A 15,405-nucleotide genomic window follows, 5' to 3' on the forward strand; every position below is an offset into this window, starting at 1 on the left:
CAACCCACCACAACCTCTGAGCAGTGCGCAGATTTTAAGGATGAAGCAGAATGCAAACTAGCTTGTCATGGCTGAGCTCCTCGGACACACCGGGTTAATAGATGTCACCCATTGCATTGGGTTGCAGAGAGAGGCTGGCATGAGCATTCCATTTTGTTGTGAAAGGGACACTCAGAAGGTGATTTATAACTTTGTTTAAATAATGCATGCACTACTTTGTCAACAAAAGCACCCATAAGGAGATGCATGGAGTTTGAAACCAGATAACTACAATATGTTCAAGTAGGTGCTCCCAGCTGAATTGCAGTGAGAAGGAATAGCACTCTTTTCCGCCTCAGCAGGCAGACATTCAGGGGTCCTGAGGCCCAGCCTTGGGTTCACATACATATACACATACATAAGCTACGGCATTCATATACAGAGGCATCAGGGGAGATACATTTGCCTCTTTGAGAGTTTATGTCTTGTTTGGCAGCATGAATTCAACCAGGAGTGAAAAGCTGCTGGGGGACATCATAGATGGGTCCAAAAAGCCAGCTGGACATGATACACCCTTCCATCTTTGACCATGTAAATAGAAAGGAGGGAGGGGTATAGAGTATTGAAAACATGTGACGAGTTGGTTACATTTACTTCACTGACAAATTTGTGCAAGTAGAAACTGAGCTCTTTGCCTTGATGGCGATAGTTTGCTTACGAGTCCCCATATGTTCCTTTGGAGGATATATGTGCACATGTTGTTCAGCTTTGGAGTTCACCTCAGCTGCCTGTGAGCGCCATGCACAGAGATTCGGGCTGACATAACCAGATGCGTGCTGGATTGATGGTCTGTGGCACATGCAGTTAGTCTTTCAGGGTTTGAAAGGCCTCCAGAAATTCCCAGCAAATGTCCAGCAGCCTGCTCCCTAAACACGATTTCTGGCTAGAAAAGGAGTGTCTTTCTAGGGAAGTACAATTTCTTCCGGTATCCCTAACACTTAGCTATTTAGCAGGCAGACTCTTTAAAGACAGACTTCTTCATCAGCTGGAGCCCACGGCATTTCCCCGCTGTGAACATGAGAAACAGAGCACCGTGGCAAGACAAGGCCCCCGTCCGTGCAATTGCCAGCTCGTGACACACTCATCTTTCTCAGTCCCATTGCTAAACATCTAAATCCCCCTCTCAGCTCTCCGTGTTCCTGGAGGATTCCCTCCGTCCGCAGCATGCAGCATTGCCCAGACCTCAGCCAAGGGGCTGCTGACGTCCCTCTGTGCGGCAGGGCTGGTTTGAGGGAGAGGTGGGGGACAGTGAGAGACAGCGACCTGGTACGGGAAGGCAGGAAGGTTGGATAATGCAGCTAAAAAGCCCAAGCCTGGGCCAGAAAGCAGGTTTTGGCCGTTGTTGATGGTTGGCAGAGGGCACCTGGTATCTGTAGCGCATGCATCAAAACTGGGATCCTCTGAGCTGAGCTCAGACACCGTGCTGCCTGGTTGTTTCACCCTGGCTTCTCCAGGGAATCCTGTGGGGAAGCAGGGCCACATCATCACCATCCTCCTTCTGCTGGAGAGCCCAACACAGCAGTCACACGCTGCCCTTTGCCACATGAGCCTAACTGGGCCTGACTGTATCTGATTTTTGTTGATTGTATCACATTCCTGTTACGGGATGCCTCAGTGTGGAAAAATCTTTGGGTACTTTTCTATCCTTGTATCTTTGTGACGACCTAACTGAGCTTTAGATTTGCTAAGTACAAGTCCAGGTAGGTCAGCCCCTTTGAGCTCTGTTTATTAAAAACCCTGTCACTAGAAAGCAACAAAACAAGCAGTATATACGTTTTTATCATTACACTTATTACCTTCCAAAACTTTCTGCCAAATTGGCATGGTAATCCAGAAAACCAGAAATTGCTGCGACTACGACAAATGAATGGTTTCACTTAACACATGATGTACTATATTAGGATGTCTACAAGTAGTGTTTAACTGGAAATGGAGTTTGTTCAGTGCCAAGCCATGAACAATTGCCGTAAATAAAAATGAGGCATGCCTTACATGTCTTTTATTTTAGGAGGGGGATTAAGACACGAACGGTTCCCTCAGACATAAAGTCTGTGTTTAATAAATAAACTCAATAAACAATTACTTTGTTTTTCTTCAGAACCAGGCATAAACAAAAATGTAATGTCATGGCTGTGAGCATTATGAAAACCAGGGAGGAAACTGAGGGCTTGCAAAATGTGATCCATTTCTCTAGGGACCGATAGGGTGAAACAGGGACTTGTGTGGCTGTGGCACTGTTAGTATGACTAGTGTTAATGGAAAAGCTTGACCGGTATTAATGGGAAATGCTACAGCCCTGTAAAAGAGCAAGTTCCTTGCAGCTTCCATGGAATAAAACAGGCTGTTGCTTGGACAGTGGGAAGAGTCTTTTTTCATACCTACATAGTTTAGAAAGCTCAAAGTGAGGGGGGGGGGGGGGGGGGGAAGGAAAAAAAAAATAAAGGTGCAGAGACCTCAACATATTGCTGATTCAGTAACTTTAACTTTTATACTGTGACCAGTGGTGAATTGCCCAGACTCGTGTATCTCAATATCCTGGTGTACCGAGAGGCTGGTGGGGACCAGAAGCAAACATGAGTCCTGCTTATGTGAGAAAAAAGCAGTGCTAGCTCCAGAGAAATGCAACTACCCCACGAGCCTGAGAAGCAGACGGATAAGATGAAGACCAGCTGTCACAGATGGACATCTTTGGAGGGGTTCAAATAGGGATGCATACCATGCTGACAAGGGGGTGAATGCCACCCTAATCACAAACATATGTGTGCTTTAATCTTTCCCATCCACATTTATCACATTTTCTCTGCACTTTTCCTTTCTCTTCCTCTTTTCCTCTCATTCATACTACTTCCTTCCATTTGCCATTTTTACCTCCAGCTCTTTATTCTTTCTTAGCATCTCTGCCTTTTGCCTTTGCCTCTCTTGTCTCCCTCTCTGTGGCTCAAATAAACCCTGCCAGATTGGAAACCCTGTACTCTTTCCAAGACAGTGAAGAGATTAGAAGCATCGGCTCCGTTTGGGGCATGCCACCACCTGCCAAATAGATGGAGAGGATGAAATCCTAATGTTCTGGCTCGCAGCAGATATCCACATCCAGCCCGATGCAGTTTATTCTCTTCACAATTAGGCAAAACCTAATCAAATTGTTCTGCTCCCCCAGTGCTAGGGGGGAGTGGGTGTCACGCAGGCATCGCAGAAGACCTGTGCATTTGGTTCTCCAAATGCAGTTCAGCATCGCCTTTCCACTGCCCCATTTCCTCTCAAATAACCTCTGAGCTTTGAACAACTTATTTTTCCCTTTCTCAGCAACTTTTTTTCAGCTACCCACCTGGCTCCTCCTGAGCAGAGAGAGACTCAGTGAGTTTGGAGCCCGGCTCCTGGCTGGTGACCTGTTTCCCTGCGGCCGGGGAGGAATTTCCAGAGGACGAGTGGTATGCGTGCCGATCTCAGGGGAACCGGGCAGCTGCCAAACCTAACCGGCAAACTGGGCCAGGAAAGGCCCCACATATGCTTTCACCAGAGGAAAAGAATGTTTGTGGAAACTGGGAATAGTGGAGCTTATTTAACTTCGCTTTTCTCCTCCTCACATTCTTCTCAGTCTCAAGCCCAGCACTGAGCTCGCTCTGCCACAAGCACCGTGATAGCGAGGCAAGAGCAGCCTGGTTATTGCTGCAGCCTGGAGCATCTCGGGGGGGATAAAAAAAGTTACCAGCTAAGGGTTAGCCACTGAGTAGGGAAGGGAGCCCCGTGACTTGTGGTGCAGACCAGGGCTAGTTTAATGTCTCTGTATGAGCAAGTATGCTGTGGAGGGTATATCATAAAGCTGCCATAGCAACAGCCAAATGAAACAGGATTCGGGGGTACTGGGAGACACAGGGACAATAGAGGCATACAGGATCCCTTCTTTGTCTTTCTTTCCTTCCAGTGGGAGAGAAAACCCCATGGATGACTGTCCCCTTGGGGACTTTTGTTTCTGTGTCTCCCCACCAGTGTTATTTGCAGCTTAACCTCAAGTTGCCTTTTTTTTTTTCTTTTTTATCATGCTTTGATGCATTTCCTCCTCTGCTTCCCACCATCAGCTGTCCATGTAGCTGACCTGCATCAACTTCACCCATGGCAGTGCCAGTCCTGAAAAACACTTTCACCAACAAATAACGTGTTTGCGCTGGAAGCTTTTAACAGTCAGGGTTACTACAGGAAACCAAATTCCAGATAATGATTGAGAGTGTGCCCTCACTCCGGAGAGTGGCAAAACTCCCCTTGTCTTCAGTGGTGCTGGTTTGCACATTTCAGTGCTTCTAAAGTTAAAGCAAAGAGCAGACCGGTTTGCCCACTTAAACCAAGACACTTGCACAGCTCCCTGTTTTGCTGCAGCTGGTTCCACATACCCAGAGATGCTTCTCTGCATCTTGGATGGACTCAGCTCCCTTCAGCAGACCCAGCGGTGTGCAGAAGAAGAGCGCGTGGCTTTGCAGAGCCCCGGGTTGAGATGGTTGCAGGCTGTGCACACGGGCAAGCACCCGTGTTCGCGTCCAGCACCCTGGGCCAGCCCTATGGGTCCTGCCCTGCCTTGAACCCGAGCACAGGCACTGCGTGCAAAGTTAATTGCTCCACCACTCAGTGCTTTACCTCAGCAATTTACATCTTGCCTGTCACTACTTGAGTAATCAGAGCCTCTGCAGCCTGATGATGTTCATTAAGACCTGCTGACTTTCCTTTCAAATGACATTGTACTATTCAGTGCTTGTGACAGGATTTCTTTCTGCCTGTGAAGTCATTACGCTCCTGCTGAATCTGGCATGATCTACCCCAAGAAAAAAAGAAAAGCACTTTATGCTTCAGAAACAGAATTAGAAAAATATCACCACTATTAACAACGTACAGGACTACATGCGCACAGTCATCCTGAAGAGATCTGGGGCAAGTGATTTAATTATTCCATGCCTCACAATGAAAAAGGATGCTAACATTTCCTCTCCTTAATTACACGGAAAGTTCTTTGCAGAAGGAAAGATTTTTTTTTTACTCTGTGTGTTCCCATAACCAGGTACCAGAGGGGTCTCTGGGCTCAGCAGTCGAGTATAAGATAATCAGGAGGGAACTCAGAGAGTGCTCTACAGTCTTTGCATGAGTACATGAGTTATTTAATTTGTAACAGAGCTGCTTCACCTATGGAAGGGAACGTCGGCTTAACAGCATGCATTAAGAGCAGTGAGGTGGTTGTTAAAGGTAAGGTGAAGGGAGCTATTTCCATGTGAAAGTGTAAGGAGGGATTTGAATGGCAGGAGGTGCTTCTGAGCTGGACTTTGGTTGGGACATGAGGATCCTTGTGCAAACTGATCTGGATTCCTGTGACAGCTCTATACCTGGGACTGAGGCAAATAGATGGGGCTCTACAGCATGCAGGAATCCTAAAAAAACAACCAAAGCGGCAGCAAATGCCTTACTGACTTGCCATTCCTCAGTACTGGGATCACTGAGAAGATTCTACTGGTCCCACTTTCAGCTCATCGTTCTCACTTAGTCTAGCACATATCAAAGAGAAAACAGTTTTACCTCATGTGTCTTGCTCTTGTTACTTACCAAGATTTCCTCAAAATTGTCTCGCTCCTTTCTCTTTTTAACCTTTATTCTGTCAACCGGTTTATGACTGTATGAGCTGTAAGATTTAGCCATTTTTTGGCTGCTGCTTGTGGTGAAAAGAGCCTCAGAATCACTTAGATCCTTCCTTGCTAACAGCATGACTGCCTTTATAGAGTACAATATCCGTCTGCGATCTAAACTAAGATGCGGAAGCTTCTATAATCTATCCTCCCTCTGATCTCATCACAGTTTGGCATCACTGCCCTAGAAGAGATTATAAACTTTGATTTTTTTAAGCATCCTTTGTATGTCTTTCAGTTTCAGGTATCCACCGTGAATTCTGATTCAGGAATCAAACTCCATGCAGGTTAAATTAATTAAGTTTGCCCCTAAAGGAGCATTTGGGGAATCAGGACATGCTAGAAAGGATTTTGATTACAGTTGCAGCCCTACCTTATTGGATATTTATCCTACACAGGTTAAATCCATTCAGAGACTGTTATATTCTAGCTACCTTTCACAACACCAAGCAGCTTTCCCAGGTACTAATCACTAATCCCTTTTCAGCCCCTTCTTCGCTCCTCTCCCTGGTCTTCCTGCAATAGCATTTTGTTTAACAGTTTCAGACTGCCACCACAGCTGGTGCCCAAGGGATCTGCCACGAGGAACGGGAGGGCCACATCTGCACCGCACAGCAAAGCACAGGGCAGAGATGTCAGAGCCAGAGGCAGTACGGCCATGTCACTGCGGCACCGGGGCCAACCAGTTGGTCCCTGTTGAAAGGCAGAGCTCGTTCCCTCGGGCACCTGCCATGCACGTAACTGTCACCCTGCTGGGACACCAGCTACAGTCCCCGCGCTCTCCTGTGACGCGCAAGGCAGGCAGCTTGCCTCAGCCCTGGGTCTGTGTTCTCTGCTCTACACACCATTGTGCCATGCAGATGTCCTAGTTGCCTCCTTGATTCATTAGTTCTCAAATATTTTCCAGACCTGCTTGAAAACAGATTTTTGTCCTTGCTTTCTTCTAATTTTTTAAAGGGCAGAAAACATTCTTCTAATGCCTCCTTCCTACTACTTACAGCGTCGGACAATTTGGTTTTTATGGATCTATTTTTAGGTCTCTGACATATATTTATACTCATCTCTTATACAGCTCTGCAAAGGAATTCAGGAAGTAAAAGTATAGATACATAAATTGTCTTCTTCAGGTCATCCAGCTGCAAAGCTAATTCCTCTGAATTTCAATCCCAGACTGCCCTTCAGGCAGTGCCTCCCTCTCTTTACAGGTACAGTTGCGGTACTTGGTGCAGTAATAATTTGCATCAGGCAAATAAAGCCCCAGACCAGGACAGTCCAGCCTACAAACACGCATTCCTGGGAACTGGCACAGACTTGTGGAACAGACTCAGGGTAGGTGGGAAAAAACCTCTGCAGCAGCTCAATCAAGCCTTTTGCAGCTCCAGTGAGGTCATTGGAATGGGTCCAACAAGCAGGGAAGTTGGGGCAGTTGAGGCAATTTTCCAAGTGATCACATGGGAGCCAAAGAAAAGGGAAATATTGCGTTTTCTCCATAAGAAGAAGCATTCTTTACACAGCCAGGCTTAGGCAGAGTTGGCTCTGTTTCATAATATTTCATATCTTTCATGGTTTTATATGCATGAAATATTTTAGGAATTGGATAACAATGGCTTTATGGAAATTAAAGGAAATTAAATAGATGTTGCATTTTAAAAAGTTCTTGTATGCAGTCCAGCTGGTGTAATTTCTTTTTACCCTTGGACCAGACCTTTGGAGACCTCAGCACATCCTAAATAAACCAAGACCATAACCCGGTATACTCAAGGCCCGCTGGGCATATATGTGTTTGACCATTTGTGTTGTAATTACATGCTGTGTTCAGGTCACATTCCCTTTACTCGTGCTGTCCACGCCAAAAATATCAAACAAGTGTTACTGTCAGTGGTGGAATCCCAGAAATTGCTCGAGACTGGAGTGCCTGGCTGTAAGGGGGCAATATGAGATGGGGGGAAAAGAGGCAAATAAGGTCAAAAGGTGTGGGGGGGGTGCAGTACATGCCCTAATCTCCAAGGCACTCATCCTTTGCCCACGCAGCAAGATCACCAGCAACCTGATACGTAGCAAATGATCACAGAGTACAGAATACGTTAAACACTGCTTCCTTATAAAAGGACAGGCTGGATTCCCTCTCCTGGCACCGGAGGGCTGCCAGCCTGCTGTAGCTAAACCCACGAGCAGAAGCAGCCTGCAGAAGTTGCTCATGTAGCAGCTGCTCCATCAAACTCACAAACTCAGTTGCCACAAAGCTAGAGCAAATACTAAAAGCTTGCTCTGTTGTGGGGAAATCAAGGAGGATGGGCCTTCTGTTCTTCCGAGTAATTCCTTCTGCAGAAAGCCTCTAAGGAGAACAAACTGTTCCCCTGATGTTAGGGAACAACCATTTGGCTTTCACCGAGCACTAAAGACTGGGTACAAAATAATGCATGTGGACCAGATAGATCTGGATGTAACTGCAGTACTGCTTGTGAGGTCTGGAAGGCACAGCACAGCCATTCCCCAAAAGCATGAAACCTCAGTGGTGCTAATATAGCTAATACATCCTTTTCCCACTGATGGGTGAAAAGAGTTTTACCTTCTTATTTTGCGTCTTTCAACATCTCCTTTTCCAACCTCCACTGAAGGGTGAACTTCCCATTGCGGCTGCTTCCCCGCTGTCCAAGAAGCCACAGCCACAAGAAACCGTACCGCGTCTTCACTCCCTGAGCAACCACGCTACTGTTTGTGTGCCATTTATTTCAATCAGGAAGCCCTTAGAGCAAATAAACTACAGCCGGCTGAGATGAAACTTGCTAATAAGGATTGCCTTAGGATTTCTCCTAAGGGAATGGGCAATTCTTATAATGCAGGTCTGAAGCTACCTTCTGCTTTCCCATGTATTGGTACTCATCAGGGCAGTTTGATAAAAGCAGCTGGGTGGCAAGCAGTGACACTGTCTCCTGTTATCACAGCTGCGTGGAGGTTTTTGTTTATTTTTGTTGTCAAAGAACAGGATTTGTTCCTTGGTTTCTCCAGCAAAAACATCTCTTAAGATCTGGAATTCTTATTTGGGACCTTCAGAAATTAATATCACCACACCTCTACCATCGCATAGGGAATATCACTCAGTAGAGACCTAACATCACCTTTTCTTCCTAGACAGGTGCTTCACAAAATCTGAGAGAGTAATACCGTACAGCTAAGCCCCCAAGAGGCTCAAGGAAACCTGAGGTGATGACAAGCAAATTATTTTATCACCACTCAGGATCTTTTCTTTTTATTCTGAACATGTCCATCCTAGGGACCAAGCTTTGCATGTAACTTCTGGACCAATGTCCACAGCTGGATATAGGCAGGCTGAGAAGTGTGTGAGATTTTTAACACAAATATTTGAGGGAGTAAAAAAAAACCCCAAAAAAAGCACTCAGTTTTCCTTCCAGAAATACCTTTTTTTCCATTCATTGATGCTCATAAAAGCAAAGGGAAAAGGGAGGTGGCAGTCTGGAGTTCCCACTCACCAGGCAGCACAAGTCTTTCCTCACGTCTGACTTATTTCTTGAGCCAAAGCTTAAATACTTGGTTACAAGGACTGGGCACCCAAGGCTGCCTGGGTACCCCCAGTGAAAAAACGGTAAAGGCTAGACCTTGTTTCATTCAGTATTGACTGTTCCTTTCTATTGCAAACAACAACTGTTGGTAATTAAAGCAAGACCCTTTGTCCTACTGTTTTGTAAACACTCTGGACTACTAGTCAACATGGAGATGATATGCAGATCTGTCTATCATTTCCATCAGACCAGATGCTGATCTGTCTTTGCTCTTCCATTGCAAAACTCAGATCAGGAGTTGGATAAGACTTAAATGACTGAGGTTTAACCCAGACAAGACTCTGTTGTTTCTGGAGGGAGGGAAGAGCTCTGAGTGTGCAGAAGGGTGTGTCGTGCCTCAGTACTCAAATTTTCTCTGAGATTTCTAAGCAATTAAAACCTAGGACAGTGCTTTGGCCCTCCAGATACTGTAGATTAGGATGAGATTGGTTGAGCTGACACATAGATAGCTGAGGGGAGTGGAGGTTCCCTGAACTACCTGTTGTTGAAGGAGTCATGCCTCTAAAACGTATTTGGAGCTGAACAGTCCCAGCAGCTGTGGAGAAGAAATCTGGTTTCCTCCTCAGCAGATGGCTGTACACAATATTTGTGAGAACCGAACTCCTTATCACAACAGGGAATGAATCTTCTTTTCCCTCTGAAGTCTCCAAAAAGAAGCTCTAGAGCTTTCGGCTTGAAAACAATCTGCTTTCCCAAAATACAATAGAGTTCTGATGTTTTCCTTTAAATATTCATGGTGATTAAAATTGGACTTTAATAGTTGCATGGATTTCTTTTAGGGTTATATTGTTATTGTTTAATTAAAATAAGTGTGTCTGCAAAAGTGAAGAACATCCTTAAATTGCACAGTGATTATTCCATGGAAATTAAGCCCTTTCCTTTTGCCTTTTTTTCATTTCATAGGTAAGGTGACCTCATTCTTCCAAAAGGTAGTGGTTTTTTCCATATATACAGACCTAGTTCTGGTTTCCTCGCCTTTTTTATGTGCCATCCCTGGAAGAACAAACTCTTATCTACAGAATTAAGTTACTTTATGATGACAATTCATGTCCTTACTTCTATTATACAGTAAGAGAAAAGGAAGGTACATGCAGGTATAATGACTCATCCAGCATCATCCAAGAGGCTGATGGAAATGCTGGGGAAAGACCCTGCCATACTGAGTCCCAGGTCAATGCCCTGTCAGTGAGCCCCCACTAACTGTAAGGAACAATTAAGCATTTGTCCAGCCTTAGCAGAACTGCATAGCTCTTCATTGCTTCATTGAGCCTTTGCCTCCCCTAAAAATCGAAACCAAACCCAAGCAGCAGACTAGAAAGGAACTAGCTATAAGGAGGAAGACAAGGGAGACTGGGGTGGGGAGGGGGGCATCTAAATGCTTAATTTTTTAACAGACTCCTGTTCCTTTAAGTATCTGTGAATTTCAACATCAGAACCAAAGAAATCTTTTGGGAGGTGTTTCCTTTCTCCACTTCCAGCAGCTACCGAACATGTGCCAAATACCAGAGGAGGGAATGAAACGAAAAAAGAGAAAGGACATCATCACTAGCTTTTAAGCAAGCATCTCCTATGCAGCCCAATAGTCCCAAACCATTTCATATGTTACTGTCACACACTTGAATAATGTCACAACTATAATATCGTCATATTGGCAGCTGAATCCTGATAACTCCGCAGGTAGCTTTCTCTGTGTTGTATGTGCTAGTCTGTCGGGGTAGGGTGGTAGGCATTCCCAGGCACCTTACACAAGCCAGGCATTGTTGTGTTTATTATCACCAGGTATCTGCCTGCTGAAGCAGAAGATTATGCCACCTGTGACTGCAAAGGATTTTGCTTTAAGCTTTCATGACCTTTAATTTTTGGTAATGCAGGAGAAAAAGGAGAAGGAGAGAGAAAGGAAAAAGTGAGAAAAGAATGTAGTTTTGTTTCTTGGGATATTTTTTATATCTATATTTGTATTATAATAGAATAAATATATAAATTTACCTTTATGCATTTATGCCTGTGTATTTTTCTATTTGTTTATATAATTATTTAGCTGACCTCCTGTTTAATGGAGAAAAAGAATTCCAGAGTTGGGAGGGACAAATTGTATATATATGTACGTATATGTATAATGGAACATAATTTCAGACCAAGTCTACAAACTCAGTTTTCTCTTAAATAATTTTTCATGTTTAAATCTTACCTCTGCTCCATCTGTGGGTCACAGTGGCATGAGCACTGTAATAGAACAGCAGCAGCAGCAAAGTCTTCCAAAGCATCCTTCTCTTTAAAATGTCTAGCTGAATATTAGCTTTTCAATTTCCTACCTCGTTTCTTTTCAGGAATAAATAAATGGCTTTTCCTTTCCCCCTCCCCCTTTGAAGGAGAACCTGTCTGTTCTTCTGAGTACAGCTGAAGTCAGTGTGCAGCTCCTCTCCCAAACCAAGTCTCCTCGGGATCAGGAAACTTACTTTCACAGACAGACTTTGTTTTTATCCACATCTGGAATGACTCATGGTGCATGTGAGTTTGCTGGCAGCTGTGTGAATAAATATCATTACATTTTTGTAGTTGAGTTTCATTTGTTATATGGGCCAGTTGGAATTTATTTTTGTCCAATAAACAGCCACAAGCAACTTCATTAAAGGACACTCTTGAATCCTAGCTCTGTAGCTGCTCCTCTGTAACACAGTGGGCTATACGCTAACCCGTGTCTAAGGTGAAAGCCTCCTCTGGGATGATGTACAGCCGCCCTTGGATGCTGAAGCGAGGGAGTGGGGCATGTGCTCTGCGAGAACATTTTGCTACTGTGATTCATATAATGACTCCTTTATTAAGAACATATAATGCTGCGCTTAGACTTCACTTCTGCAAGACAAATCCTGGCCTTTTCCTCCGTATGCCCAGTGCAGAGAGCAGGAAGGTCCAAATCCTTGACTGGTTCTCTTCAACACTACTACAGGGAACACTAAGCAATCCTACGGACAATCTACAATAGCCAGGCTGAATGTGGAGAGGTGATGCTGAGCAAAAAGGCTACTGATAGATGTCTCCTTGCTGACACTGGCCCCAGGGAAGACCACACTGGAAGCGTTTATCCCGGAGTGACCCAGCATGGAGGAAGGTGCGGGTATGTAGTGTCCCCGGCACAGCTTCAGCAGCAGCAGCAGGGGGTGCTTCGTGGGAATACAGCACTGGAATAACAGCAGGTTGCTGTGTGTTGGAAGAGACCGATGAAAAATAGGAACACAAGGAGTATTTAGCAGAATCGAGGGATAAGGGATACTCCATTTGGTGCCTAGAAGTGATGAAGCTAATACTCTTCTTTTATAGGTGAGTGCAAGCCAGGAACAAATCCACAGATATCCGTGAATTTACACTGGTGTAAAACTGGCACATAAGAAAGGAGACTCCAGCTCGGAAGGTATAAATAGAAGAATTAAGGGAAAGGGCCAAGAGTTGGAATGACAGAGGACAGTGTGGCTCAGTATTAATGGGCACTGGCAGGAAGGCATGGAGAAAACCTGTTCAGCTCCTGTGTGCCGCATGCCAACATCTGGCCTTAGTCTCAGTCCCTTCATTCTTCTCTGTCCCAGCTTCAACTAACACCAGCTGTATAAAGGCAGGAGGGGGGTCAAATAAGGTTGTCTTGCTTGAGGCGACTCCACTTCTTTTCCTACATGTACAGATTTTCCTATGCTCAGATTGCCTCAGGTTACTCCCACATGAAAAGCACATGAACGTAAGACAGTATTTTACATGCCAAGGGGATGACGAAAGGTATAATTCAAGCAGAGGGTGGCTAACTAACTCTCTTGCTATATACTCTTCTCGTTACCATGACGTATTAGGGATGGGTCTGAATGCAAGGTTAAAGCTAGGAGTGGGCTCACTCATGTATCTGTCCGGAAATTATGGAGCTGGATTGAACTAGTTTTATGTTCCCTGGAGAGAGGGACAGAGAAAGAGAGATGCCACAAGAAGACGATTATTCCTACTTAGCTCAGATAAGTCACTTAGGACAGCACGAGTTGCTCTCTGGAGGAGGTGCATCCAGTCATCAGCATGGCCAATTCTGAGATGATGTGCATCAAGATGATTTGCATCAAGAAGGTGCAAGTTGCACCATAGTGAGGGGATAATGATCTGTCAACCACTGAGGAAAAAACATTGTGGTATAACTCCTACTGGAAAGACTTCCACCAGAAGGGAGGGCTTGAGGAAGTACACTTTAATTTAGTAAACTACCTTAGTAAAAGCCCTCTAGCAAGCAAACGCAGTGGGTATAGATGGCTTCATTAACTTAACTGCGTCAGCCTAGCTACCCTGGCAGGATGGTCTTAATGTCAGCAGGGTCTGCGAACAAGATGTTTCAAAGTCAGGTAGACAAGGGAGAAGCAGAACTTAGGGTGCACATTGCAGGCTTGAGAAATGAAAGAAAATTACAAGAAAACTTAAAATCCTGTGGGATAACAGAGGAACACATTTTCAGTGGTATTTGGGGAAGGGTGGTGGAAACTATTCTGAGGTGCTGTATCATTTCATTGTTTACATCTGAGGAAACAGCAGCTGATAAGAGACGATGAAGGAGGCCAGACAGGCTTCGTCCCCCTCTAAACCAGAATCAGAACTATTTTGCAGAAAGATCCCTGCAGGATGGCTCTGCCTCCTGCCTGCCAGGAATGGGACACTTCCTCTGCTCGTTCATTGTCACTGCTTAATATATCCAGCCTAGAAAGGGAGAGGAGAACAATCCCAGGAGTTTCCTTCCCTAATTTTCCCCTCCACCTCCAGCCTCCGGAGCAAGCACCCTAGGAGCAACAGAGGAGCAGCAGCTGAGAGAGACAGAAGAGATGCGTAAGACCGGCATACGGGTCAAAGGGATGTGAAAGTATGAAATGATTACAGATCTCTCCTTTTTCAGGCCCTGGAGATGTTGCTCTGAAGCTACATTATGTGTGATTATTTTTTTAAAAATTAATTTATTTATTTACTTTTCCTTAATCTGAGTCTGGCTACGGAATCCTCTCTAGCAGCCTTTACCTCATCTGAGGCTCAAGTACAAATTCTCCTCATCCGTGTTTCAAAGCCCCACATTACAGTCTTCAGATGTTCCAGCTTTGACTACCTCTCTCTAGGTACCACAACCGTAGGGCAAGTTTTACTTTAAGACTGCGAATGATGTACCCACATCTGTTCTCTTACAGGAAATGCAGCTGTAAATATAACAGGTCCATGTAAAATAAAGAATGCTTTCCCTGTGGCATCTCCTCAAGAAGTGTAAATGCCCCTTTTCCCCCTTAAAATTGAAGATCTTTTTCTCTCCCATGTGGATGTATATACATAGAAAGTCATATCCTCCCTATTAAAAAGCCCTCAGACGAAGCCAGGAAATAAATCTTTCAAGCATGCTCAGGGCACTTCAACTGTACAGCTTCTATTCATCTCATGACTATATTTTATTAGATAGTTGCTCGGTTTCAGCTCAAGGCAGTTTCTGCCTGTGCTGGAGGTTTGAATCACTGCAACTATAATGAATGCTGAAGCAGGGTAGAAATCCTCACTATTTATAAGTATTAAATGCTCCTAGATTGCTTTGGAAGTATCAAGCAGAGGAGTTTTATGGTGAATTCATCCTGAAGATGTGTCTGGTAGGAGAGGGTACCATGCTGCTGAAGATGGGATGCTGAGAGCTGGTCTGCTGGCAGGTCAATATTCAGGTCTTAAACCAGTTTCAGGTGAGACACTGTCACAGTTATGTTAAGGTGAATATTTATGTTTTGCCAATTCTCATAAATTTACATGTTGGAGCTGCAAGTCCTCCGATGTTCCCAGTATCTGCGAGACCTTTCAGGCACAAGAAAGGTGTGACCGGCTGCTGCCTCTGCCAGGCTGTTTGAGGTGAAAATGGGCATTTATGCAACTCTCAGCGGTATGACTACATACCAAGGGAGCAGCTTTTCCACTTGATTCCTCTATCCTGATGCTGTCAGTGAGTATCTGTTTAGTCTTTTTAAGAAACCTGGAAACAGGGCAGGGAGGAAAGGAGTGAGTGAAGACCGAACAGGGAAGCTGCCACCTGCCTTTTTACAGCCCACGCACAGTGAGAGCAGAGAGCTGGTAGTGGCACTCCACAGCTC

At 44.8% G+C, this 15,405-nt stretch overlaps 1 protein-coding gene across 1 annotated transcript in view; it reads right to left on the minus strand.

Moving 5' to 3' along the window:
• Nucleotides 1–11,702, minus strand: part of FAM180A (family with sequence similarity 180 member A) — a 28,743-nt gene extending 17,041 nt beyond the window's left edge. The window contains exon 1 of the mRNA XM_049821966.1: nt 11,469–11,702. Coding sequence (XP_049677923.1) covers nt 11,469–11,544 — 76 coding nt within the window. The 5' untranslated portion in view covers nt 11,545–11,702. The remainder of the gene's footprint in view (nt 1–11,468) is intronic.
• Nucleotides 11,703–15,405: the final 3,703 nt, after the last annotated feature.

This window comes from Accipiter gentilis, chromosome 18 (genome assembly GCF_929443795.1).
Source record: "Accipiter gentilis chromosome 18, bAccGen1.1, whole genome shotgun sequence".
Classification (NCBI taxonomy): Eukaryota; Metazoa; Chordata; class Aves; order Accipitriformes; family Accipitridae; genus Astur; species Astur gentilis.